This window comes from Drosophila eugracilis, unplaced genomic scaffold (assembly GCF_018153835.1).
Source record: "Drosophila eugracilis isolate 14026-0451.02 unplaced genomic scaffold, ASM1815383v1 contig_1765, whole genome shotgun sequence".
NCBI classification, from domain to species: domain Eukaryota; kingdom Metazoa; phylum Arthropoda; class Insecta; order Diptera; family Drosophilidae; genus Drosophila; species Drosophila eugracilis.
In genome coordinates, this window is record NW_024572605.1 from 1,331,801 (window position 1) to 1,356,401 (window position 24,601).

At 40.6% G+C, this 24,601-nt stretch overlaps 5 protein-coding genes across 17 annotated transcripts; 2 read left to right on the forward strand and 3 right to left on the reverse strand.

Moving 5' to 3' along the window:
- The first annotated feature begins 66 nt into the window (after nt 1-66).
- Nucleotides 67-8,869, forward strand: LOC108107250 (calcium-transporting ATPase sarcoplasmic/endoplasmic reticulum type). 5 transcript variants are annotated; one of them, XM_017214679.2, is made up of 10 exons: nt 291-420; nt 2,956-3,103; nt 3,181-3,198; nt 3,307-3,389; nt 3,463-5,634; nt 5,695-5,810; nt 5,880-6,116; nt 6,179-6,296; nt 6,360-6,477; nt 8,611-8,869. In XM_017214679.2, exons 2-10 carry the CDS (start codon nt 2,986-2,988, stop codon nt 8,637-8,639), a joined length of 3,009 nt encoding a protein of 1,002 aa, XP_017070168.1. In that variant the 5' UTR covers nt 291-420; nt 2,956-2,985; the 3' UTR covers nt 8,640-8,869. The 5 variants fall into 5 exon arrangements, with proteins under 5 accessions (XP_017070167.1, XP_017070168.1, XP_017070169.1 ...); XM_017214680.2 differs by lacking the exon at nt 8,611-8,869 and adding an exon at nt 8,072-8,214; XM_017214678.1 differs by lacking the exons at nt 291-420; nt 8,611-8,869 and adding an exon at nt 67-169 and having other exon boundaries at nt 6,360-7,804.
- Nucleotides 8,870-8,931: 62 nt separating this feature from the next.
- Nucleotides 8,932-10,657, reverse strand: LOC108107253 (WD repeat-containing protein 47). The gene is made up of 5 exons (XM_017214682.2): nt 10,388-10,657; nt 10,069-10,226; nt 9,604-10,006; nt 9,323-9,546; nt 8,932-9,264 (listed from the first exon to the last, which is right to left on the reverse strand). Exons 1-5 carry the CDS (start codon nt 10,421-10,423, stop codon nt 9,039-9,041), a joined length of 1,047 nt encoding a protein of 348 aa, XP_017070171.1. The 5' UTR covers nt 10,424-10,657; the 3' UTR covers nt 8,932-9,038.
- A 112-nt stretch (nt 10,658-10,769) lies between these two features.
- LOC108107248 (solute carrier family 12 member 6) lies at nt 10,770-19,853 on the reverse strand. 9 transcript variants are annotated; one of them, XM_017214670.2, is made up of 22 exons: nt 19,835-19,853; nt 18,260-18,415; nt 16,383-16,574; nt 16,003-16,136; nt 15,860-15,942; nt 15,695-15,797; nt 15,527-15,632; nt 15,335-15,464; nt 15,161-15,279; nt 14,877-15,095; nt 14,660-14,816; nt 14,342-14,601; nt 14,035-14,287; nt 13,612-13,974; nt 13,364-13,550; nt 13,089-13,304; nt 12,910-13,017; nt 12,532-12,585; nt 11,737-11,829; nt 11,279-11,412; nt 11,078-11,217; nt 10,770-11,015 (listed from the first exon to the last, which is right to left on the reverse strand). In XM_017214670.2, the coding sequence occupies exons 2-22, from the start codon at nt 18,393-18,395 to the stop codon at nt 10,924-10,926; spliced, it is 3,279 nt and encodes a 1,092-aa protein (XP_017070159.1). In that variant the 5' UTR covers nt 18,396-18,415; nt 19,835-19,853; the 3' UTR covers nt 10,770-10,923. The 9 variants fall into 9 exon arrangements, with proteins under 9 accessions (XP_017070159.1, XP_017070158.1, XP_017070161.1 ...); XM_017214669.2 differs by lacking the exon at nt 19,835-19,853 and adding an exon at nt 19,639-19,790; XM_017214672.2 differs by lacking the exons at nt 18,260-18,415; nt 19,835-19,853 and adding exons at nt 16,692-16,849; nt 17,384-17,629.
- A 1,127-nt stretch (nt 19,854-20,980) lies between these two features.
- LOC108107255 (nucleosome assembly protein 1-like 1) lies at nt 20,981-22,989 on the forward strand. The gene is made up of 6 exons (XM_017214684.2): nt 20,981-21,110; nt 21,522-21,632; nt 21,702-22,167; nt 22,230-22,370; nt 22,432-22,620; nt 22,677-22,989. Exons 2-6 carry the CDS (start codon nt 21,547-21,549, stop codon nt 22,899-22,901), a joined length of 1,107 nt encoding a protein of 368 aa, XP_017070173.1. The 5' UTR covers nt 20,981-21,110; nt 21,522-21,546; the 3' UTR covers nt 22,902-22,989.
- Nucleotides 22,990-23,080: 91 nt separating this feature from the next.
- LOC108107256 lies at nt 23,081-24,466 on the reverse strand. Its single transcript, XM_017214685.1, has 5 exons — nt 24,263-24,466; nt 24,002-24,208; nt 23,876-23,948; nt 23,648-23,823; nt 23,081-23,595 (listed from the first exon to the last, which is right to left on the reverse strand). Exons 1-5 carry the CDS (start codon nt 24,402-24,404, stop codon nt 23,177-23,179), a joined length of 1,017 nt encoding a protein of 338 aa, XP_017070174.1. The 5' UTR covers nt 24,405-24,466; the 3' UTR covers nt 23,081-23,176.
- Nucleotides 24,467-24,601: the final 135 nt, after the last annotated feature.

Here is a 24,601-nt window from a genome sequence, read left to right on the forward strand (position 1 = left end):
TGCGCTCCCGCCGATCCAAGACATATATATATTCGTGTGCTTGTGGTATTCCTACCTATGTGCATATATCTCTAAAGCTGCTGGGACCGCAGTATACTTTGCTTCGGCGAGATACGAAAGTACGAGCAGAACAGAACCGCCAACAATTCGGATCGCATTGGATAAGGTGGTAAGTGCTCAAAAGTTTGTGCGTGCTAAAAGTATTTTCCCGGGCCAAAATAGAGAGTGTATGTAGTTTTGGGAATTTTGCCAAAATATATGAATTTTGTAATTCAAATAGACACTCTCATCGAGCAGCGTTCTCCTTGCGTTCAGTTGCCGTTGATCGTTATAATAGCGCGATCTTTGTGTTAGCTCTTGGTCTTCAGACTGAAATAAATTTATTATATAATAACGGAATTTTTACTAAGAATAATAATTGTAAGTTTTGTTGATTTTTTGCAACAATTCCAAAGCGAATACGCCAGTGATTTACTCCAAATTTTATTGAGTACAATAAATATATCCCAAAATATTCAACTTCAACCGCGCGCCTAAAATAAATCTGGAAAATTGAAAAGTTATTTAAAATACCTACATCTACATACGAACATGCTTACACTCGAAAAACCGTGTTCCAAAGTGTCTTCCCAGTTTAGTTACCATCCTTTTAGTTGTCCCAGAGTCTACAACTAGCACAGTTCAATAGTTACGGATATCTTAAAATTCCGTAAGGGGGACAAAACAGTGAGCGACCTCGACCTACGGAGTCGCATTAAAAATTTTGAATGTCACCAATACGAGAGCACACCACGAATAGATTCGACACAGATGTAAAGTTTTCCCCAAGTGCCCGAGTTCTATGTATTTGTGATTGAAAATCTGGTTATGCAACCGCTGGGAAATATCAGAATCCGATTGATGCATGCCTAGCACCCAATGTTATCACCACACACGATCATTACAACTCCCCACGTCCTCTTACCCGCATTTTGCATTTGGTGCTTAAGTCAGTACTTGATTCTAACTGGCTTTCTGTGAAAATAATGTCATGCAGCAAACAAAAAAACGTATATACCATTCATCTGGGCCAACCCATGCCCTAGACACCTTCTTTTTGTACCATGCCTTTACCTACCCACAATAATTATACAACTCATCAGAGGACTCTCAATCGTCATTATGGAATCAGGGGCATAGAAGACGTCTCGCACAAATGTCGACATCCATTAGAATGCAGATATGTCTACTCGAAATATCATAAGCCGTTTAATCATACATATAACTGAATAGAATATTTCTCCCTACAACCGTCTCTCTGTATATGTACTTATACTTATTTATGTGTTCCTAGTACATATCTTTATATCTACGTGTGGTCAGAATTGAGCTTGTATTTTTCGGGTGCTAGAACTCTATTTTTAGCCCATCTCTGACAGAGGCAATTTTTTTGCTCCATAATGCACACATACAGACATGTGTCATGTGTATATTAAAAGGTATATAGACAATATAGACTATATAGATGCTTTAAAAACACATAGTCGTGGTCTCGTTTATAAGTAGTTCTCGAGCACATTGCTCTTGACAATCTATCGAAAATAACGTTTTTAGGAGGCGGGAAGCTCTCGAAACTTCAGTATCCGAAGTTACGTATGTTATTGGTCTTCCTCGAGCGGAATATTTAGGTATTATGCGAGTTGGCTGCCGTTCAAAATTCCCCGTATGGCCTGGTTCTAGTGTCTAGTCGCGAAAAAGATTAAAATTAAAATTTAAAAATGTCGCTGCTGGCAAATACCTGGCACCCAGATCTATTTATTGCGGGCTCTTGATCTTATTAATTTCAGCCATAAATGCCCGAAAGCGAACGAAGAGTGCTGGTTATGTGGATGAAAAAAAAAATTAAAATATATAAATAAGTTTTAATAATCGGAATTTATCAATTGAAAATTTAAGTTATCAGCTATGTGGTAATTTTGATAAATGCAATGACAATTTGAATTTATAACCCACCACAGCTATCGGTATTTTTGAATCGAAAAATTCACCAGTTAACTATCGCATATTGTTATATGACCAGAAATGACCGGTAATATCGATAACGCCGGTTATCGCAGTTGAATTGCGCAAATTGAATACTTCAGGACAGTTTAAATTAAAAGGTGCAAATTGAGAGTTGAAAATTTAGATTTGTAACAATTTGAATGGCCATACAGGTAGAATCCACAAATACCGTTAACACGGCGATATACGTTTTCAGTCAGCCCTGTCCTATAGCGAATATGTCGTGTCATAGTGAGGTAGGAACGCCGATTGGCGATAATGCGCGGCTCGAGACTTAGTGCAATAGTTATCAGCACACATATTCGGAAAAAAGCGCCATGGGTTATAATATATAAAAAATCAGTGGAAAAAAGTACTTAAGACACGCAGTGCGTCGGTTTAAAGAGGTTAACTTAGGAGCAGAGTTCCCGAATTAAATCCCAATCGAGTAAAAACCTTGCAGAATCTAAAACTTAAACTGCGTCTGTTGTTCGAAGTGACACGTGTGTGAATCTCATAAGCGGAGCGATTTGGCCAGGGTAATGCAATTATTCCAGCATATTCTCCAGCCGATCTAACGCGATCCGAACCAAAGTTGGCGCGATAACTGCGCGATTAATAGTGGCCAGGCCAGAAGTATCTGAAATCTGAAAATTAGCATGTAGCACCTGTGTATGTGCGTATGTTGAAAAGTGCCCGTGTACTGTGCACATGCACATGAACGAACACTTATTCAAAACCTAATGAGGTAGTTTTAACTGCAAACAGCGAACGGCCCCGTACATACATACACATTTGCTATTCCAGTCAGTCGTAGAATAAATCCCAGAAAATAGCTATAGTCAGCCCACCCTGAGAATTAAAATGAGTACCTTGCTTTGTCTCTACTTTCAAATCGCCTCCTGAAAACCCTTGAAAACTGGATGTATGCAGGCTACTGAACGAAGAGGATAACGAATCAAGATGGAAGACGGTCACTCGAAAACCGTCGAACAGTCTCTCAACTTCTTCGGAACAGACGCAGAGCGCGGCTTAACCCTCGACCAGATCAAGACGAACCAGAAGAAATATGGACCTAACGGTGAGAGTCGCTTGTCGGTGGCGTAATCCCCCTCGGAATTCGAATCGACTGACGTGTTTGCTTTCTTATCGTTACAGAGTTGCCGACCGAGGAAGGTGCGAAGTCAACCCAACCAGATCCCCAGCCCCCACATATGCCCCTGCCCTTGCCTCCCGCCCTTAACAATATGATTGTGTACCCATAATAACCATTGTATTTCACAGGAAAGAGCATCTGGCAGCTGGTCTTGGAGCAGTTCGACGATCTGCTGGTGAAGATTCTGCTTTTGGCAGCCATCATCTCATTTGTAAGTCTAATTCATGAGCAAAACCACCCTTGGAAAACAAATACAAACCCTATTCTTAATCTGCAACCCCTAGGTTCTCGCCCTGTTTGAAGAACACGAGGAAACGTTCACTGCATTTGTAGAGCCCCTAGTTATTTTACTTATTCTGATAGCCAACGCCGTGGTGGGAGTATGGCAGGAGCGTAACGCCGAGTCGGCCATCGAGGCCCTCAAGGAGTACGAGCCCGAGATGGGCAAGGTGGTGCGCCAGGACAAGTCCGGCATCCAGAAGGTGCGCGCGAAAGAGATCGTGCCCGGTGATCTGGTGGAGGTGTCCGTCGGTGACAAGATCCCCGCTGATATCCGTATCACCCACATCTACTCGACCACTCTTAGAATCGATCAGTCCATCCTCACCGGTGAGTCGGTCTCTGTTATTAAGCACACCGATGCCATCCCCGACCCCCGCGCCGTCAACCAGGACAAAAAGAACATTCTTTTCTCCGGCACCAACGTAGCCGCCGGCAAGGCCCGCGGTGTTGTCATCGGCACTGGCCTGAGCACCGCCATTGGCAAGATCCGTACTGAGATGTCCGAGACTGAAGAGATCAAGACCCCCCTGCAGCAGAAACTGGACGAGTTCGGTGAGCAGCTGTCCAAGGTCATCTCCGTTATTTGCGTTGCTGTATGGGCCATTAACATTGGACACTTCAACGACCCCGCCCACGGTGGCTCCTGGATTAAGGGTGCCATCTACTACTTCAAAATCGCCGTCGCTCTGGCCGTGGCTGCCATCCCCGAGGGTCTGCCCGCTGTTATCACAACCTGTCTGGCTCTGGGCACCCGTCGCATGGCCAAGAAGAACGCCATCGTCCGCTCCCTGCCCTCCGTGGAGACCCTGGGCTGCACCTCAGTCATCTGCTCTGATAAAACCGGCACACTCACCACCAACCAGATGTCTGTTTCGCGTATGTTTATCTTCGACAAGGTCGAAGGCAACGACAGCAGCTTCCTGGAATTCGAGCTGACTGGCTCCACGTACGAGCCCATCGGTGAGGTCTTCCTGGGCGGTCAGCGCGTCAAGGCTGCCGATTACGATACTCTGCAGGAATTGTCTACTATCTGCATCATGTGCAACGACTCCGCCATTGATTACAATGAGTTTAAGCAGGCCTTTGAGAAGGTCGGTGAGGCCACTGAGACCGCTTTAATTGTTCTGGCCGAGAAACTGAACAGCTTCAGCGTGAACAAATCTGGCTTGGACCGTCGCTCCGCTGCCATCGCTTGCCGCGGTGAGATTGAGACCAAGTGGAAGAAGGAATTCACCCTTGAGTTCTCTCGCGATCGTAAATCCATGTCCTCGTACTGCACCCCCCTGAAGGCTTCCCGTCTGGGAACTGGTCCCAAACTGTTCGTGAAGGGTGCCCCTGAGGGTGTCCTAGAACGCTGCACACACGCCCGCGTTGGCACCTCAAAGGTTCCTCTGACATCTGCCCTGAAGGCCAAGATCCTCGCTCTGACCGGCCAGTACGGTACCGGACGCGACACCCTTCGTTGCCTGGCTTTGGCTGTTGCCGATAGCCCCATGAAGCCCGATGAGATGGATCTGGGTGATTCCACCAAGTTCTACCAGTATGAGGTTAACTTAACCTTCGTCGGTGTCGTGGGCATGTTGGATCCCCCTCGTAAAGAAGTTTTCGATTCCATTGTGCGCTGCCGTGCCGCCGGTATTCGTGTTATTGTGATTACTGGTGACAACAAGGCGACTGCCGAGGCTATCTGCCGCAGGATTGGTGTGTTCTCTGAGGATGAGGACACCACTGGCAAGTCCTACTCCGGTCGCGAATTCGACGACCTCTCCCCCACCGAACAGAAAGCTGCCGTCGCCCGTTCCCGCCTCTTCTCCCGTGTGGAGCCCCAGCACAAGTCCAAGATTGTTGAGTTCCTGCAGAGCATGAACGAAATTTCTGCCATGACTGGTGATGGTGTGAACGACGCCCCTGCCCTGAAGAAGGCCGAGATTGGTATTGCCATGGGCTCTGGTACCGCTGTCGCCAAGTCTGCCGCTGAAATGGTCCTGGCTGATGACAACTTTTCCTCCATTGTGTCCGCCGTTGAAGAAGGTCGCGCTATTTACAACAACATGAAGCAGTTCATTCGTTATCTCATCTCCTCGAACATTGGTGAGGTCGTCTCCATCTTCCTTACTGCTGCCCTCGGTCTGCCCGAGGCTCTTATTCCCGTCCAGCTGCTCTGGGTTAACTTGGTAAATATTCACTGGGCACCAAACATTTTAGAGTGGCTAATAATTGCCTTTTACTCGCAGGTTACTGATGGTCTCCCAGCCACCGCTCTTGGTTTCAACCCCCCTGATCTGGATATCATGGAGAAGCCCCCCAGGAAGGCCGATGAGGGTCTCATTTCGGGTTGGTTGTTCTTCCGGTATGTTCCCCAGCATTACGATTTTTCTAAGACGATTTGAACAATTATTGTTGTTTTAATTGAATTTAGTTATATGGCTATTGGCTTCTATGTCGGCGCTGCCACCGTTGGTGCCGCCGCCTGGTGGTTCGTGTTCTCTGACGAGGGACCCAAACTGTCGTACTGGCAGCTGACTCATCACTTGGCCTGTTTGGGCGGTGGTGATGAGTTCAAGGGCGTTGACTGCAAGATCTTCAGCGATCCACATGCGATGACCATGGCTTTGTCTGTGCTGGTAACAATCGAAATGTTGAACGCAATGAACAGGTGAGTCAGATAACGTAAGATAGACATGATAGATATGAACAAAACTCGCTTTGTTTACTTAGCTTGTCTGAAAACCAGTCGCTGATTACTATGCCGCCATGGTGCAACCTGTGGCTGATTGGATCAATGGCACTCTCCTTCACTCTTCACTTTGTTATTCTTTACGTCGATGTCCTCTCCGTAAGTACCAGACGACGATAGGCATTTGTCTCCTTCGAAAGCTAACTCGATTATCCCCTACAGACCGTCTTCCAAGTGACACCGTTGTCTGCAGAGGAATGGATAACTGTGATGAAATTCTCAATTCCTGTAGTTTTATTAGATGAGACATTGAAGTTTGTTGCTAGAAAAATCGCAGATGGTGAGAGTCCTATATATAAGATGCATGGGATTGTGTTAATGTGGGCTGTCTTCTTTGGCCTACTATACGCTATGATGCTTTAAGAATATAATTGTAATCCATAAGCCCAACTTCATTATTCTAATTTCTAGTATAAAATGTTACTAAATATAAACAGAAACAAGAACCCACAATTATATACATCTAACGTAACGACTTTAACATACATGAAGTTTGTTCCCAAATACTACTGATTTCCACCCCGGTGTCACAGAATTGACTGGTGACACCAAAAGATGGGCCGACTGACTCGCTCCTTGGCTTTTGGCTTTGAACAAACAGCGTTAAATGATCAATCTTTTCTATGACCTAACGATTTATCTAACACGCATATACCCTAAATATATATTTGTGTTTGTATATTATTAAATTTAGCAGGATTGCTTTTTGTACATACAATGCTATATATACATAAGAGAGTTCCACAACGGTATATACAATTACATTAGTTAATTTTTGTCATTTAACATTCACTGGGTTGCCAAAAAGAAACGTTTAGGGAAATTCAAATCTCAGACAAAGAGGTGGCTTTTTTTTTGTATTAAACAAAATTTATTTAACTTCAACTTCTTTTCTTTGTTTAGTAACTGAAATACTAAAGTGTAGGTTTAATTATGCAAAAGAACAAAACATTATTATTGATGAAAGTTCGTGAACAATTTTTGTTTAATCCGTTTTAGTAAAAGAAAATACATTACCAAATCGAATCTGATTTTACGTTGATGTTTTCGATAATTGCAATCGAGAGTCCTATCATCTTTTGAAAGAGTAGTGTAAAAAATGGCTTTTTTTATCGTAATTGAATTGCTTACCCGTACTTGTGTCAATATGGCTACTCGCACCGAAATACAAATAAATATTGGTTCATTCATTCCATAATTGTAAGAATTATTTGAGCACAAGATATTAAGTAAATAATGACTCGGTACACAGTTAACTCCCACAATCTGGATATCTGCAATATCGTCTCGATGTCCATTTCCATTTGTATTGTATTGTATGTACATATATAAGCAAATGATTAGGAAGAGTGTCTCTGGCGATCGTACATAATGCGTAAGGCATCCATCAGAAAAAAGATTAAGCGGTGCAACAACCGTATTAAAAATGTTTGAGGGATTTATTGAAAGCAAATTGTGTAATTTATGTCAGCCTCAGTTGTAAGGAATTAAGTAATCCTTCTAGCATTTTTATAGAATACCTATTTAAATTAACATTATACATAATTTACTCTGTTATACAATTAGAGACGCTGTGAATTGATTAAACAAAAATTACCTACACCTAACATTAAAGAAATAAATTATGCAGAACTAAAAAGTGCTGGCTCTACGAAACCCGACGATTGGGACCCAAAACTCCCCCCAAAAAGCTTATGTTCGCTGCTGCAAGTTATTTTTTAATTCCGTTTGCTTGCACGATGCACGTGACTCGTTGGTGCAAAAGAATCCTTCTTGGCAGAAACTACCGACGAAAGTACCTACCTACCTACCTACCAATTTACCAATCTACCTATTCACCATCTCTCAATGAACTATTGTTTTATTTTATACAGTCAATCCCAGATTTCATTAACTGGACCCCCGATTAGTTACCATAACACAAATTGAATCCATCCCTGCTTTAGAAAAGTACGTGCAGTTATTATATTATGTCCGAGTGCGCCAAATCGATGTGAATGTAGAAAAGAACAATTGCTGTACATTATGGTCTATTACATTATCGCACTCGACGGCATAAACGAGAAAACACAGATTTGAAATTCAGCATGTAAGATATCTAAACGTAAAAACGAAATAATAAAACAAGAAATCCGAAGCTGGCCTGTTTACTATTCCCCCATCTCCTAGTAGAAACACACATTTCCCACGAAAGTCCAAGTCAAGTTCATTAGGTTGTAAGTATAAGCCCACCGAAACTGCAAAATTCCACAATTTCGGAAGATGCAGATCGCTGATGCCGCTTAAATGGTCCCAAGTTCAATGCCCCAAATCCACCCATGAGTTTTGGTTTGCTCTTGCGTTGGTTGAACTCCTGTATTAAGAACCCCTGGTAATAATTGCCACCGTTATTCGCCCCTTTACAAAACTGTAGTTCCTGAAGTCGTCGTCGACAGGATGTAAAGGTTTGGACCACCAAAACCGATACGAATGTGAAAGTGAATGTGAAGGAGGACAAATTTTTCTGCCTTTATCATTCGTGTATTAATCGCTAAGCCAGCCCTGTTACTTGCAACTGCAACATTAAATCCAACATAAATCAATTTATTTGCTTTAGAAAGTAAAATATTAATGGAACTGTGGGTTAGTAAGAACGGATTTAAATAAATATATACCAAATATATAAATTAGAATGATTTGTTTTTATTTATGAAGGTGTTTGTTCCAGCCCAGCAATGTTCGAAAGACACATACATTCTTGGAATGCGGTTTATTTAATAAATTAGATCAGTCTGAACTATTCTGCAGAAATACAATATTGACAACGAAGTTAAAGCCGTTATTGCAACAATGATTTAGCCCTTACGACGGCGGTAAGGCCCATAACGTGGCCGTCTTGTCCGCAGACGTTGAAATAAAGCTGAACTCGGTTGGATGCCACCTTATGGTGATGGCCTTGTCCTTGTGCTCCGCCACTACCACGGAAGATAGTTCGTGGGCCAGATCTCCCTGCAAATCTGTTAGCCGAATCGAATTATCGTAGCTGCATGTCAGCATATAGTAGGCGGATGGGGAAAAGCGGACACATCTTAAATGATATTCATTAGATTATGTAGAAGAACGTTGAGTACTACTATAAGCACTACCTTATTTCAGCAGTATGGGGATAGAATCGCTGAATGGGTCGGTTTCCACGGATGTCGTACAGAACACAAGAGCTATCAGCATGTCCAGAAATTAAAAGTCTGCCCGTGGGATCCACACAAACTGCAGTTACAGCCGAGTTCTCCATGCCACCATCTTTTCGGTCATTGTCCAAGGTGTTTACGGAGACATTTACTCGCAGATCCCAGAAGCGTATCGTTTGATCCTGTGAGAAATACAATATTTAGGGTCACCCACAAAATATAAATTATTCAAGACCCACCTGGGAGCCCGAGACGAACATCGCATTGTTCCAGCTGTAGAGTGACAGAATGTGGCCAGAATGACCACTGTAGGCCTGAAAGGGAGTGCCAGTTCCGCAGTCTGTGATATAGATCTTGCAGTCCCCGGCCCCACCACTCGCCAAAAGTCTGGACTTGGTGGACGCGTCGTCCAGGAAACACATATCCCGAACCGTTCCGTCGTGCATATTCAGCTCCATCTCGTGACCCACCAACTGGTTGGTGTCGTTGTTGAACCTCATGTACTTGATGGTCTTGTCGTTTGATCCGGTGGCAATGAGCTCTCCATCTCGTGACCAACAGGTGCAGTATATGGATCCCCGATGGTGTTTCGTTCGCTTGCAGAGAACGGATGGGGGATACACCGACGTCTGCTGGCCATGCCTTCATTCGATTCGGGGAAACTAATTTAGTTATTCCCAAATAGGAAATCAAATATTAATTACCTTAGCTTTGACAGCTGGGGGTACTGGCAGATGCGAAAGGTCTTGGAGTTGGAGCCCACTGCGTACAACTTTCCATTTGGATGAAAGTCAACGCTCCTAATCGCCTGGGAATCTGACAATGTGGTAACTGGCTCGAAGTGTGGTCTTTCTACATCGCCCTGTGGCAGAGAAAATTACCAATAAATATGGTTTTCGGATCAACCCAGATGCATATGTTTACGCTCGACACATTTTGGTTCTTTTGTTTCTGGGTACCAAAAAGTTGCTTGCGTGTTCAAAATAAACTGATGAATCTCCAGCAGGAGATCGCCGTTCAAACCTTTCTCAAGTCCAGGTCTTTCGATTCCGAATTCATTAATCTGTTATTACTGAAGATCTCTAAAGTAATTTAAACTATTTTGAGTATTTTCAGGAGCTTCAATATAATATATTTTGCACACAAAACGTCTAAGCCATCGAAGGTAATAAAACGTACAGCTCGCTACGGTTGAAATAACAAAAGTTGGGAGAAGCCAACGACTTTCAGTGTTGGACAGCATGTCAAACGCCTCTGATTTTACACACGATGATTTTACCTTGTAAACTGTTGGGTAAATAACTTGTAAGTCTTGTTTACTCGGTCTCCTGGCGATGTTACCAAAGCAACTAGTTTTTAACCACATGTAAAAGTAATCGACCAATGCAAATATCCTTTTTTCTTATTGTTACAATTTTTTGATATTTTATTTACGTAAAAATAAAATATTTGGACATATGATTGAATATAACAAATTAATAACCTTCTTTTAAAAATTTGATTGATTCTTAAACTTGTCTAGTGTTGCGAACTCTTATAAAACTGAGCGATTAATGCTCTTAAGAGTAAATTGTTATAACTTCCCGGCCTCCTCCACGAACCATTAACACTTTTTCAAGGCCCTCTGTTAATACCTCCAGAAATTCCATATCTGAAAAAAGGTAAAGATAGACATTTAGGATATACCTAAGGCCGTACGATTCCAGATCTTACAATTGCTTTCACGCTCCGCTCTCACTTCCCTAGGTGGTCCAGGTAAATTCATTATGACCAACTGGGCATCCTGTGACTTTTCTACAATCACCTCGTTTAGTTTTATTGCTGTGTGCATGCGACGAACATTGAACTCATCCCTGTGGGATATAGAAAGATTAAAGGATGCTAGACGGTATATTAAAAGATCTTCTGCCATACGGTTTCACACTGGACTTAAAGTCTCCGTCGGCTTTCTCTGTCGATTCATCCTTGTTTGAAGTAGTTTCGGGTGTGTCCGCATTTTCGGGACCATCCAAATCAATTGAGTTACGTTTCTCATCGTTCTGAGAATCCTGTAGAGTAGCGATCGAAAATGTTTTTAGATGTCTAAAATAGTTCACATTCTTGATTTCGAATGACAAGTGCCGTCGATTTTAAAAACTTAAAAATCATGTAAAATCAACAATGGTAAAAAGCCAAAATATCACTAAAACTGTAACTCAAGTTTATTCATAAGTGGTTTACGTGTTCAACTATGGATTTATGATTTAGATTTAGGATGTTTCAGGCTTACACTGGATGAGCTCGTAGATCTCACTTATCTTTATTTATGTTCTTATGTGTATTATCGAGAGATTAGAGACAATGGTAAATTAAAGTCTAAAAGCAGTACATACGTGATGTTGTATTTCTTCTATAGTAGGATCGGCGAAGCGAACTTTAGACGCCGTTTTGGTGGCGTCATAATGGTGGTCTACAATTGTTTGAACCTGAAAATGTTACCATGAGGAGTATGAGAAAATAGGTTGCAGAAGAGTGGGGAGGCCAATATCAGAGGAGGGTTATACTATTCTCGGGATGCATGACGCAAAGCAGGTAAATTATAATTAATCTTGATTAAGTTTTAATCTCTATGACGGACCCGTACACGAAATTTAAAATCGGTCCAGCCATTCTTAATTTATGAATAAATATCTTGAGTCGAAGATGTATTTTTTATAGAAGAAGTATCTTGATTCTATTTATGATAAAGTAAACCTTCGGAGTACCGAAGTAAAAGAGCATTATATATTAAGAACACGTTTTATTACACAAAATTTTTTAAATTAGAAGCATAATTGACATTGTTTTTAAATTTGAAAGTTATAACTGAATGTTTTGGTTTGGCCAGCTTTAGAGATCCTGACTTTCTGCTGATTACAGCAACTTATAAAGGAAGTCCAATAGAGGAAGTTGAGAATAATTTACGGTTTCATAGAGTTATAATAGATAGATAGGAGGGTGAGCATTAGCAACATCACATTGACACAACACATAAAGGTTTATGATATGTATGAAAATGAAAGGAGCCACGTGCTCCTGTCGTAAAATGTACTGATGAGATACACACAATCAGGATTCATACAAAGTTCGGGCAATGAAAAGTTTGTATCTTGATATATCAATATAGTCATTCTGTTTATACTCTTTACCAAAGACAATTTATTATCACTGGGTGTTTCCTTAAAGTCCATTATAGTCTGAACCTTTTGATTTTTAAATATATAAAGTGTAAAATTTTAATTTGGATCTGAGATAGTAATATGATATGGAAGTTGGAAGTACATGAGAAACAAAGGGCAAAATGGTTTTCTCTCAATAAATACTGAAATCAAAATACGCAACCTTCAAAACGAACAATTATAAGAACTATGCTAATAAAGATTAAAGTAAATGAACATCTAAATGTGCATTATGGCCGTATAAACAAAACAATAATGAGTTGAATGTATGAAAATCTTCAGTTCGAAGAAATAACGATGCAGAACAGATGTCGTAAATGAGAGTCTGCTCTAATGATGACCACTTACCACTTTGGAGTTTTCTTTCTTATTTAAACCTAATGCTCTCAGCATCTGATTGCGCTGTTCCATCATCAAAGTCCGCTCATAGGTGTAAGCGGAAATATCGCTGTTGTTCTAAAGTTTACAATAATCAAAATCGTTAAATAGTTTCCCATTTCAAACAAGATTTATTTTTAATACCATACCATCTCAACAACTTCGACATCGGCCTCGATTCGGAGATGGTACAGGAATGTCTTTAGATCCTTCTTCATTTGAATCGAGTTGTCCTCGATTTGAGCAACTGTGAAGATCCTAAGCTTGCAATTACGCCAGGTGCGATGCTGCTTTAGCAGGAAGGGCAGCAACATGAGCAGACCACCGTCGTGGACAATCCACCAGATATCAATGTTGCCACCAATCTGAAATCGACAAAAATGTTACACAGTGAAGACTACGGATTCGGAGCGTTAAATACTACTTTGTGGTTTGATTCTGGATAGAAGTTGATGCCCTTGGGCACCATGAGAGCCATGTGGCAGGCGGCTACTGTGCGGACCGTTTGAATGAAGGTCTTCCAACTATTTCTGCCCTCTTGTCGCCAGCTATATGGCCATCCGATGATAACAGTGTTGGGCTTCATGCCTCCCAGTCCGATGGTTTGGATGCTGTGAATATAATTTAGTTATTAGTTTTGATATAACTAGTTTTTTATTAACTACAACTTACACTGAACTGAGGCCTTCACCGATCTGTTGTGATACCAGAACATCGCAGAATCCCTTAACCTTTTCGTCGGTCATGTATTTGCGCAGCGTGGACTTCGCATCCACGGCTTTATTGGTTATCTTGGTGTGGTCGCCCTTTATCACAGACACACAAATTGTCAATCCCTTGCCTGCTTTCAGCTGGGTGGCAAAGGAGAATATCTTCCTATACTTTGGCAAGAGGTTATCGTTGAGCTTCGAAAGCACCAAAATTTGGGGACGCCAATTTTTCGTATGCGGTGGGCCTTCCTCCAAACGGAGGAGCGAGTACCTGGCGGCGGTAAGGGCCATTCCACGAATGCCATCACCCCACTCCTTCTCGGCACTGCAATTTTAAGGATTAAATCGTATTCTGGCTGCATTAGTATATACCTAAATAACTCACCCTCGGTACTCTATATATTTGTAGATGATGATAGCCATTCCCATAGCAATCAGTGCGAAATACCAGGAAGTCATGATCATGACAGATATGCACAGCGTCAGGCCAATCAGCGACAAGCTCCAGTGATAGAACTTAAAGCGGGGTCTCCAGTTGGGAGTCCTTAACAGGGTTTGGACGGCGCAAGCCAGGTTAACAAAGCCGTAGCACATGAGGAAGAACATGGACAGGAGAGGTGCCAGCAAGTCAACATTGCCTATGATAGTTGGATATTGTAACCGCAGTCAAAAACATATAATCCCAAGCTTACCCAACAGAATTCCGCACTGACAAATAACGACGGTCAAAAGCAGGGCCCGGGTGGGTTCGCCACGACTCGAGGATTTGGCAAACGGAGCCAGGAAGGGAATAATCTCATCCCTAGCAATCGCCTGCAGCAAACGGGGAGCTCCAGTTAAACTCTGTAGACCAGCTCCCAAGGTAGACAGGAAAGAGCCAATTAGAATGACCCACTGATTTGGCCAAGCAATGTTAGCCACAACCAATTTGCCACCGATGGATTGACCGAATCTATAAGAATCGGAGGTCTTAGTTATGCACGTGAGTTCAGATGAGTTATTTTACTTACTTATCCCTCAGCAGGAGATTATCCACTGTGCCGGCAAAGAACATGACGCTGGATAAATAGACTGTGCTGGTGGTTAGAATGGCACATATTGTTCCGATGGGTATGCTTTTCTGCGCATCAGCCAGGTCACCCGATCGATTGGAACCAGCCATAATGCCTAGTTATGAAACAGGTTATAGATATCTAAACATATGTATATCTGAAAGATATTACCGACCTGTGACCGATGGGAAGAAGATGCCAATAAGAAGGGTGAACGACGTGGTAATATCGGCCATGATTTGGTTGTATGACTGGCCATTGGTGTTCTCAATGTCAATTGCATTCTTTCCGTAGGATATGAACTGGCCCTTCTCCAAAAACGAAGGGAAGATGTTGTCGTAGAAAACTCCACTAGCCAGACCCTTAATGCCCTTGACTTTGGTCACATTGTTGGCTTTTTGATGACCCAGCATAAAGTTGTTTAAACTCGAAACAAAGAGTGAATTTGAAAAAACTTACCTAGGAAGTATTCTTCGCATTTACCATCTGGGCAGTATATGTCGCGGATAAACGGATCTTCCTTTGTGCAATTGTCAAGTGGGATATCCTTCAAGAGTCGTTTACCCAGAACACACATGCTGAAATCAAGAGGAGCTTAAGTGGCCATTCAAGGGAAATACTAGGGGCACTTACTATAACTTTTCGTTGCCATGGATATTGTCAAATATTCCCACATACACCGCTATTATCGACAGAATGACACAGGCCAGGGCCACCGTTGCGAACTTATTGACAAATTTCACGCCCACGAACACAATGAGACCTTGATTTAATGCCGGTACATTAAAGTTTACTCCTTAATACTGGGGCCTAAGTTTAACTCACCCATAAAAATAAGCAGCAGTGTGCCATAGACTCTGAAATTGTTATACATCGCGTCAGCATCCTTGGTAAAGTCACCAAATATTGATGCCCACGGCGCCATGTATGTCTACAGGCAATGAATAATTAAGTAATAAAGCTTTTTAGTTTAACTGAGGGCTCTTAACTTACCAATACGATTTCCACGGCACCAACGATGTACATCGCCGCTGCTAATGTGGTTCCCGTATAGAACAACATTCCTACCGCTCCACCAAATTCAGGACCCAGAGATCTAATGTTATTAGTGATTTAATATTAAAGTGAGAACTTTTTTGGTTATGATATTGAAATTACCGTGATATCATGAAGTAACTCCCTCCCGCCGGAACCACTCCATTCGTTGCAATAGCCGACATCGAGATCGCAGTAAGCATTGTCTGAAAGGGACAGTCAGATGTGCAGAAAATGGATGGTTTATATGTTAGATGATCTCTTACCACACAGCAGCAGGTCAGAACAATTAAGAATCCACACACGGCGCCAGCCGTTCCAACAACCCATGTTAATCGAATGAACAATATGACACCAAAGATGTTTTGAATGCATGGCAAGAACACTCCAATTAGGGTACCTTAAGTGGAACATTCAATACCGCAGTTAGTTAAGGGAAGTGCTAAATGATTTCCCTGATCAATGAATATTTTAAATATTAAAGCTGCACGATGAAGGTTAAAACACTTTAAAGGGATTAAAACAATCATTCTTTCACAGCTTTGTCGGGCTACGAACATTGCAGTTCCATTGTCTGCGTCGTCTGCCTTCCATTCAATAGGAGGAACAAGAAACAAGTAAGTTAATTAATTCGTAGCGAACATACCCATTCGAGCCGATGGAGCTGCCGGCTTTGCATCGGGATCGGTGGCCGCTGGTATCGTGTTTTCATAATTGGCAATTGATGAAATGAATGTTGATATATGAGGCCTGGTCTCCAAATCATCATCGTATAGATATAGATTTGGGTCGATATTGGACTTCTGGTTTTCTTCAGCCCTGTGGATATCACCTGAGTCTGCAAATAAAATATTGGAGTTTAAGGTATAACAAAGCTGAAGAGTGATATATTATGTAATTTTAAATGTTAACCTATATAAACCTATATACTTTGGTTCCCGGATCCCAAGCATACCTTCATTTTTTGTGTCGTGAACTGTTCCATTGTGTTCGGATGGTATTATTTCCATTTCATCCGAATCATCTTTTGCACTGTTACTTTGCATGTTAACGTTATGTTTGGCTCAAACCCTTGCTCTAGATTGCACTTTTTTCACTTAAAATTAGGTAACACTAGAATGCGGACGAAAATTTAATGGGCATGGCCTTTTTAGGCGTAGCTCTACGCATCGACATTATATAACCGAAAGGCGTGGCCTATTCGTTTTATATTCACATGTCTAAGGACGCGTGTGCTTATATAGACGAGACTTCTGATTTTGGAAAGGAGTTCTTAATCGGGAGATGCCCCAGGACTTCGGAGGTGAGTGTGGAATTTAAAATTCAGTGGGGAAAGAGGGATGCTGTGCACTCTCAGCTACGAAAATTGTGCCAGCTCAAACATAAAATATGTAACCGATTAATTTAGGTCAAGGATTTTCAGACCGTCATCGTTGGACGGTAAATAAATGGCGTAAAGAGTTCCTTTTTAGCTATAATGCGGCTCTCGAGCTGATAAAATGCACAGAATACGAATGCTGCTGAAAATCGTTACGAAATTAATAGCTCTTGGTACTTTTATATGGGAATGATAGGGGAATTTGCGAACTCGAACTAGAGTCTTTGATTTTTTTCTCAAAAGAGCACACACTTTGTAATTGAACGCACTTTTATTCATGTATTTGATTATTGTTAGAATTTCGTCGATTGTTAAAAGTATGTTATTTGTTAAAGGTGCTCAAAAAAACCTGTTTTTTCATGTTTTATATTTTTTTTTTGTTATTTGAAAGAAGTTTCTTTCTAAAATTGTTTTAGTCGAGCGAAAACGCTCAGATGTATGCTACTTTTCGTTCAGATTAATAGAAAAACTAAGAAAACTGTTGGTATTCGGCTGAATAAAAATTATGTTGCCCAGGACCCTGAGCGTTCAATTGAGATGAAATCGAAAGCTTTTGTCTACACACATTTTTAATACACACTCTCGTCTTCGAGAGCGAGACCGATGCTGAGAAGAGCGGAGAGCGCCATTGCAGGTGTACATTTCTTGGCCTATAGCCCACTCGGCTGGCGAAACTTGGCCAGGACCCACCATCTAACCATCCAGCCCATCCAATAAGTCGCACTCTCGCCCAGCATCCGCTGGAAGGGAAACGAAAATCCAAGAGAAAAGCTTCGCCGCCTGGGCGACTCTCTTTCAGAGCTTTCTACAGGTATAACGAGCTTTGGCTTACAGCTGCGACGATATGTGTCAGCAGGACATCTTGGTCTCGGGCAACTGGGGCAGCGCAAGATAGGATTGTAGGCCCATAAGCTCTATCTGGGGCTACAGTAGGCATTCGATGCAGGATACGTTTAGTTGGCTTTAAAGTCAAAAAACAAAAATAAAAAAAAAAGAAATTCCTTTGCATATTTTGTTCTAATATTATTAGAACACCTGAACAACATCCCTAACAAGTTTTAAATAATATATTTAGCATATCTTACAAATTACCTCTTATAGTAATCCATTTTTAAAGTTTAATGAGAGAAAGAAAATATCCTTACCAGAATATGACCCATAGTTCTCACCTAGGGTTTCATCATGGATGTCTCCTAGTAGCTTCCCACTCGCAGATTCATCCTGATTATAGTCCAATACGGTGTCTTCGTCTGCTTTTGTGACTTGAAATCTATCTGGCATATTTCTGGATGTAAGGCACTCTAAAATCAAAATCATTTAATATCATTAAGACCTTGTTGAGAAAAGAAACCTTCAACTTCAAAAGCATTCCCGAAAATCATAGGTACACTTGGGTTAGTTCCGGATTCATATAAACCCAAAATCTAATAAACTCTTAAGTCTGGTAGTTCTCATTTCGCTGATAATAATACTATTTTCGTTGGTTCCGAATTCTCATAAGTCTGAAAGCCACTAAACTTTTAAGACAGGTAATCTACTTTTTTATTTCTGCCGCACCTTAAAGAAGTATAATAACTCGTGATCGGAGGTATCTTAAGCTGCGGAAGACCGAATCACATTATTTGCATAATACCAGTTACTATCACATGACTACTGAAGTTAGTAGTCAGTAGATGACTAAACAAAAAGGAAATCGCACCTCTGACTTATGCTCCACTTTTCAGGTCAGATAAAAAGTTGTTTTTCGATCTTTTGCCGCTAATCGGCTTAACTCTGTATTGTGGACATAAGATAACGGCTCTTTAGTATAGTTCACGAATTGTTATGTCACGGGTTTCGTTATATAAGATATGACTTTGTTTCCACCCAAGACATGATTCGGAATTTTAACAATTATATAAAAACTCTAGGCATTTCTAAACCCTTTGGAAGTTCTTGAGGTCTTTTAGCAGTGCGTATAATCTTCGTCGCCACTGTAATTTTAGACCAGATTGATAAATAAACAACAACATAGTCGTGCACCCGAAGCAAATTTGGGGACAAATGGGCATCAGTCCATGTAGGTATACTTGCTCAATTAGAAAGCCTTTATATATATTATCAAGATCGGGTCTCATCCCGAAATCGACCAAAAGTGGGGGTCTGGTTCATTGATAAATACTTAAATCTGTTCTCATCGATTGTGGGCCACTCTGCACCCCGCATACACACGAAATCGTTCCATAGATTAACGTAAATACAGGTCTACATGGAACACAAAGAAGTGCATGCAGATACATCCATATCTACATACATATGTACATAAGGATGAGCGTGGTGCTTAGAACCAGTCTACTGTATTATCTAACGTCTGTTAATCGGAAAGGTTCGATCCGGGATATAGCAAAATCACTTCGTCAAACACTGAACAATCAGCTATACATACAGCAGCAAAATACTTAATACGGAATACAAAATGAATCGAGAACGCTTTTGGCTCGGGGAAAATGTAATGTTTACGCGCAGCGAATTTTATTCTATTTACTTGAGCAAGCGCCTTGAACTCGCTTTTCACCGACGATCCACTTATGCTAACTAACGTCCTTTTTGATTATTTATTTATTTTCTGGGTTCCTCCTCTCCTGCTTATTGTTTAGTGAACTTTTCAATTGTACGAATAAAATAAAACTATCATATTAAAGGCGCATGAGTAATACAAAATGATTTTCCACTGTATATACTTTGGAATCGCGAGTTGGGGGAAACTGTTGTATTAATGAAAAGTCTAATTGAAATCAAATGTAACGCATAGGGGACGCATGAATACCGATTGTATTTTGGAAAAAAGTCCGCCAGTGATATATTTATTGCAATTAGCACCCAAGATACCATCTTATGATAATTTCTATCTCGCCGATTGTGAACGCAGAAATTTTACTGATTCTGGGCAAAATTTATAAGGCAGTTAAAGACAACTGATGGCTATAAATGCTTGCTGATGTAGGTGTGTGCATATATTGGCATGCATTTTTGACCACTTTAAAAATTGCATCATTTTAAATACGAAATTGCGCATATAAGATTAAAGTTCCTAATTTTCACGTTTATGTAGTAGTTATGTACGTATACCTTATCTGTATATTTCGACATCTTTGACCTGGTAGGTAATATATCTACAATAATTATGTTTGAAAGAAGAAACGCCATGGTTTAAAATATGCAAATCACTTTAAAATGCGCTATGTAGAGAATAATTTGTTTACATAGTGCTGCAGCGGTTTTGCGATAGTTCTATGAAATCAATTTGAAACACCTCGATCGGATTGCCCCAGTAGGTATCGAATTTGCGCAGAGTTCCTAAATTGGTTATTATCTTAACTGATAAGCTTAAATTTTTTAAAATAATTTGTGAAATTCAAGATTTTAATTTTAGCCGCATCAGTTTTCTATATTTGGATATACCGATAGTATCGATAGAAGAAAACCTTAAGTCTTTTTGTCCAAGTTCTTAATTTTTTGAATTGTTTAAATATTAAATTTAATTAGTAACAAGTTTTTTAGTATTTACTACTTTCAAGCTAGGATCTCAGTTGACGATTTAATTATCGATCCCAAGATTGGGTGTAAGCCATAGTTGGTAGGGGAATTCTTTTATCTTCTTCTACCCGATTTTATAAAATAGCATTGAAATATTTAACAATTAGCAAGGGCACCTAACTTATGGTTCGACTGGTAAAAAAGTTTAAGCACTAAGTTAAGTTCATAATTAACCATAATATTCGAATATTGAATACATAAATAAAAAAACTAACCAACTCAATAATGAATTTAAAAGATAAAATTTACATTTAACTTTTTAAATTCTGGAGTGTGTCTCGGATAAGAAAATAAGTGTGGCCGCAGGCAATCGAAAAATAGCACCTTTTCAAAGAAAATGGACTCCTCACCCACGATCCGAAGCGTTCCTTTTTAAACATTTTCGTCGCGGTGCTCATCGTTCGTCTGTTTCAAGTGAAGGTAAGTTTAATAATTGTGGATGCTTAGCTTAGTTAGATAGCTAATTGACTGCCCAATTATTTGTTAAAGTTTTATATAGTCAAAGTGATTAGTTACCCACAGATTCTGCCTAAAACAAGCCCTGTTTGACTCACCACGTGTTTTCAAAGCTTTTTCATTGAATCGCATATGCACACACACATATTTCTGCTTGTCGGCCGAATGGCGTTTTAATTTTTTAAACGCCCTTCGGGGTGTGCGAATACCAACTTCTATAATATTTAGATGTTGAAATAAATATGTAGTCAAAGTTTCGCATGTAATCTGGGATTCCTTTACAGTAGCAAATTTCTGTATAAGAATCTGCACATGTGTACATCATTCTGTACATCATTAGCAAAAACGAAACAATAAGAGTTTTAAATCTTTCAGTGAAATCAGCATAATATATTGAACAATGGAGGCTCCACAAGAAGGAAACGTAGACCAGGAGTCCTGCAACGAAATCGAGGACGATAAGTCTGGCTCCGACTGCCAGACGATGTGAGTAGTGACGAAATTTTGGCAGCGAGACAAGGACGATAACTATAAACATCCGCACTTACTTTCCAGGCCGGCCTACATGAACTCTGTTTTGCGGCGCCAGTATCTGCAGGAGATGGTCAAGGCTTTACCCCCTCCGGTTCAGAATCGGATTGTTGCCTTAAAGAACCTGCAATTGGAGCATTTGAAAATCGAAGCCGAATTCTTTGAAGAGGTTTACAAGCTGGAGCAGAAGTACCAGGTCCAGTACCAGCCGTTGTTTGACAAGCGCAAGGAGATTATTGGGGGCACGGTGGACCCAGCCGAAGAGAAGCCGAACTGGAAGGAGCAGGAGTCATTGACCGAGAACGTGGACCTTGATAGCCTGCGAGAATCAATACAAAATTTAAAGAATATTCCCCAGGACGCCAAGGGCATTCCCGGCTTCTGGCTGACTGTATTCCGCAACACGGCCATTCTTTCTGAGATGGTTCAGACCCACGACGAACCAGCTCTGGGAAAACTGATCGATATATCAATCAAGTACGATAATGGGGTAAGTTGTAATTTTTTTTTTTTTTTTTTTTTTTTTTTTGTCTAACCAATTATATCCTTTAGCATTCGTACACCTTGGAGTTCCATTTCGATAAAAACGAGTACTTCTCCAACTCGGTACTTACAAAACAGTACGTTTTGAAGTCCACTGTTGATCCTGACGATCCGTTCGCATTTGAAGGTCCAGAGATTTACAAGTGCACGGTATGTTACTCTTATTTTATTCCAATGGATGGATGCATATTCAAAATAAAATCTACACTAGGGGTGCACCATCAACTGGGAGAAAAAGATGAACCTTACCGTCAAGACAATCCGGAAGAAGCAGAAGCATAAGGAACGTGGCGCAGTGCGCACCATCGTCAAGCAGGTTCCAACGGATTCCTTCTTCAATTTCTTCAACCCACCAGAGGTTCCAGCCAACGAGGACGAAATTGATGATGAATCTCAACAGGTGAGCTTGATTTTTCAGAGTTTACCTTCAGGCTCTTTACTAATTTGTGTTTGAAGATATTGGCCACCGATTTTGAAATTGGTCACTTCATTCGGGCCAGAATTATCCCAAAAGCCGTGCTTTACTACACTGGCGACATTGTTGATGATGAGGACGACGAGGATGAGGAGGAGTTTGAGAATGAAGAGGATGATTATGACGACGACGATGCCCCTCCAGCAAAAGGCCAAAAGCCTGCCGGTAACAAGAAACAGTCGCCCAACGACTGCCCGAATCAGTAAGCAAATTGATATGGCTGGTTTACCGATATAATGTATATACATAATTCAAATTTAATTTGAAATATATTTTTGGTGAATTAAAACTTAACTACGAACGATATGAGCTGAATTCCAATAAACCATACATGATATTTTAATTCAGTTGGCCTTAGCTTTGAATAAAATAATACCAAGTGGTGTTTTCTTATAAATTCAAAACAAAACTATTATTTAAATTGGTAAATATTATTGGTCTACTTAAACAGACAAAAATGAATGCAACGCTAATCTATATTTTAAGACAGCAATTTAAGCTGCTTTTTGGACAAGTTGTATGGATAGTGCAGACTAGTTGGCACAAAGATTTGCCCTGTGACCTGAGAGTCAAAATTTTCCTCGTAACCCACTGTATAGCCCTCCGGTATCTTGGCTGCCTTATGCCAAGTGAAGCACTCTGGAGGAGTTGAGTTAAGGGCGTAGAAGGGATAGTCAAAGGTGTTTATGTATATATCAACACAAAGACCGTGACTTCCTAAGTGAAGCTGACTGGCCACTGAGGGCTGCTTGAGGCCACAGCTGCCAAGCATTATGTTTCGGTGGCAGGAGTATACAAAGGTGCCTTTGTCGCGGCTCGAATGAAAGCACTGGACATGTTTGCCTGCCTTTGAGTGATCCACTGCGATGGGATCGAATCCGGGACCGGCCATATCACACGCTGAAACAGAGAAAAAATTTATATAAGACTGAAAATGGCTTGAAGTACTCACTGTCTATGCTTTCGATTATATATTTGGGCCATAAAGATCTTCCAACTGCTGAAGCGAGTTGTCCACCGAAGCTAAACCCAAACATATAACCTTTCTTTGGCTCGAATCCCTGCTTAAACAGCGTTAAAATAATGGAAGATATGGCTCTAGTCAGGGTGTCAAAGTTTGTGTATAATCTTTCAAAATTTGAGAATTAGTATTGGTTAATATTGGTACATATTAACTAACCGCATATATGAGGAACTAGCTACCACACTATAGTCAATGCATATCACACAACCGCCCCGGTAATAACTGAGCCCTGAAATATTGACTGAGTTTAGAACAAGCAATTTTTACTATTAAAATTCTTACTTTCAATTAGGGATAATGCCCACTCGTCCGAGCAACTTTGAATCCAGCCATGTAAAACTATGGCAAATTTTTCTGATGCTGAACAACCTGATCCATTGAGGTCATAAGTGTCGTCATAAGCTGAAGACTCCAGAGTTTTGGTGTTGTTCTTATAGAAAATAACTCGCATGGTCTTCTGGGCATCATATTTGATTCTTTGTTGATAAACTTATAAATCGAATTATAAAATAGTGAATTGTAAGCTTTATCTTTAATGGTTACCCAAAGTAATATTTTGTGGCGCAGGCGCTTGCTTTTGCCTTAGAATTGTATATTTGAGATTGAGTTTGGAGTACGTTCCATTAAATAAAATTTGAAATACGTAAACAATCAAGATTAGGTGCCGAATACTGAACGATTGCATAGTTATCTAGATTATTTACAGAAAGTGAAAAAGCAATAATAGTACAAACTTCACATGAATGACTTTGGGAAATCAATGTTGATTTTATGAAATCGTTAAAACTTCACTTTAGATCGATATTTTGAGACACACAAAAGTAATCGATTAATATTTGTTTTGGCGCCAAAAGAGACTATGAATTTTAAATATATTTTTAG

Coding starts and splice junctions, on each gene's coding strand:
- LOC108107253 (XM_017214682.2), bottom strand. CDS start 10,423: ATGAATTCGGAATCGAAAGACCTGGACTTGAGAAAG. Junction 10,227..10,387: donor AAGACCTGGACTTGAGAAAG/GTTTGAACGGCG, acceptor TCTCTGCCACAG/GGCGATGTAGAAAGACCACA. Junction 10,007..10,068: donor CCCCAGCTGTCAAAGCTAAG/GTAATTAATATT, acceptor AATCGAATGAAG/GCATGGCCAGCAGACGTCGG.
- LOC108107250 (XM_017214678.1), top strand. CDS start 2,986: ATGGAAGACGGTCACTCGAAAACCGTCGAACAGTCTCTCAACTTCTTC. Junction 5,635..5,694: donor AGCTGCTCTGGGTTAACTTG/GTAAATATTCAC, acceptor TTTTACTCGCAG/GTTACTGATGGTCTCCCAGC. Junction 6,297..6,359: donor TTTACGTCGATGTCCTCTCC/GTAAGTACCAGA, acceptor TATCCCCTACAG/ACCGTCTTCCAAGTGACACC.
- LOC108107255 (XM_017214684.2), top strand. CDS start 21,547: ATGGAGGCTCCACAAGAAGGAAACGTAGACCAGGAGTCCTGCAACGAA. Junction 22,168..22,229: donor CAATCAAGTACGATAATGGG/GTAAGTTGTAAT, acceptor TATATCCTTTAG/CATTCGTACACCTTGGAGTT. Junction 22,371..22,431: donor CAGAGATTTACAAGTGCACG/GTATGTTACTCT, acceptor AATCTACACTAG/GGGTGCACCATCAACTGGGA.
- LOC108107256 (XM_017214685.1), bottom strand. CDS start 24,404: ATGCAATCGTTCAGTATTCGGCACCTAATCTTGATTGTTTACGTATTT. Junction 23,949..24,001: donor GGCATTATCCCTAATTGAAA/GTAAGAATTTTA, acceptor TCAATATTTCAG/GGCTCAGTTATTACCGGGGC. Junction 23,824..23,875: donor GCTAGTTCCTCATATATGCG/GTTAGTTAATAT, acceptor AAATTTTGAAAG/ATTATACACAAACTTTGACA.
- LOC108107248 (XM_017214670.2), bottom strand. CDS start 18,395: ATGCCAGATAGATTTCAAGTCACAAAAGCAGACGAAGACACCGTATTG. Junction 15,096..15,160: donor ATGCGAAGAATACTTCCTAG/GTAAGTTTTTTC, acceptor GTCATCAAAAAG/CCAACAATGTGACCAAAGTC. Junction 11,413..11,736: donor TAGAAGAAATACAACATCAC/GTATGTACTGCT, acceptor GCTACTCTACAG/GATTCTCAGAACGATGAGAA.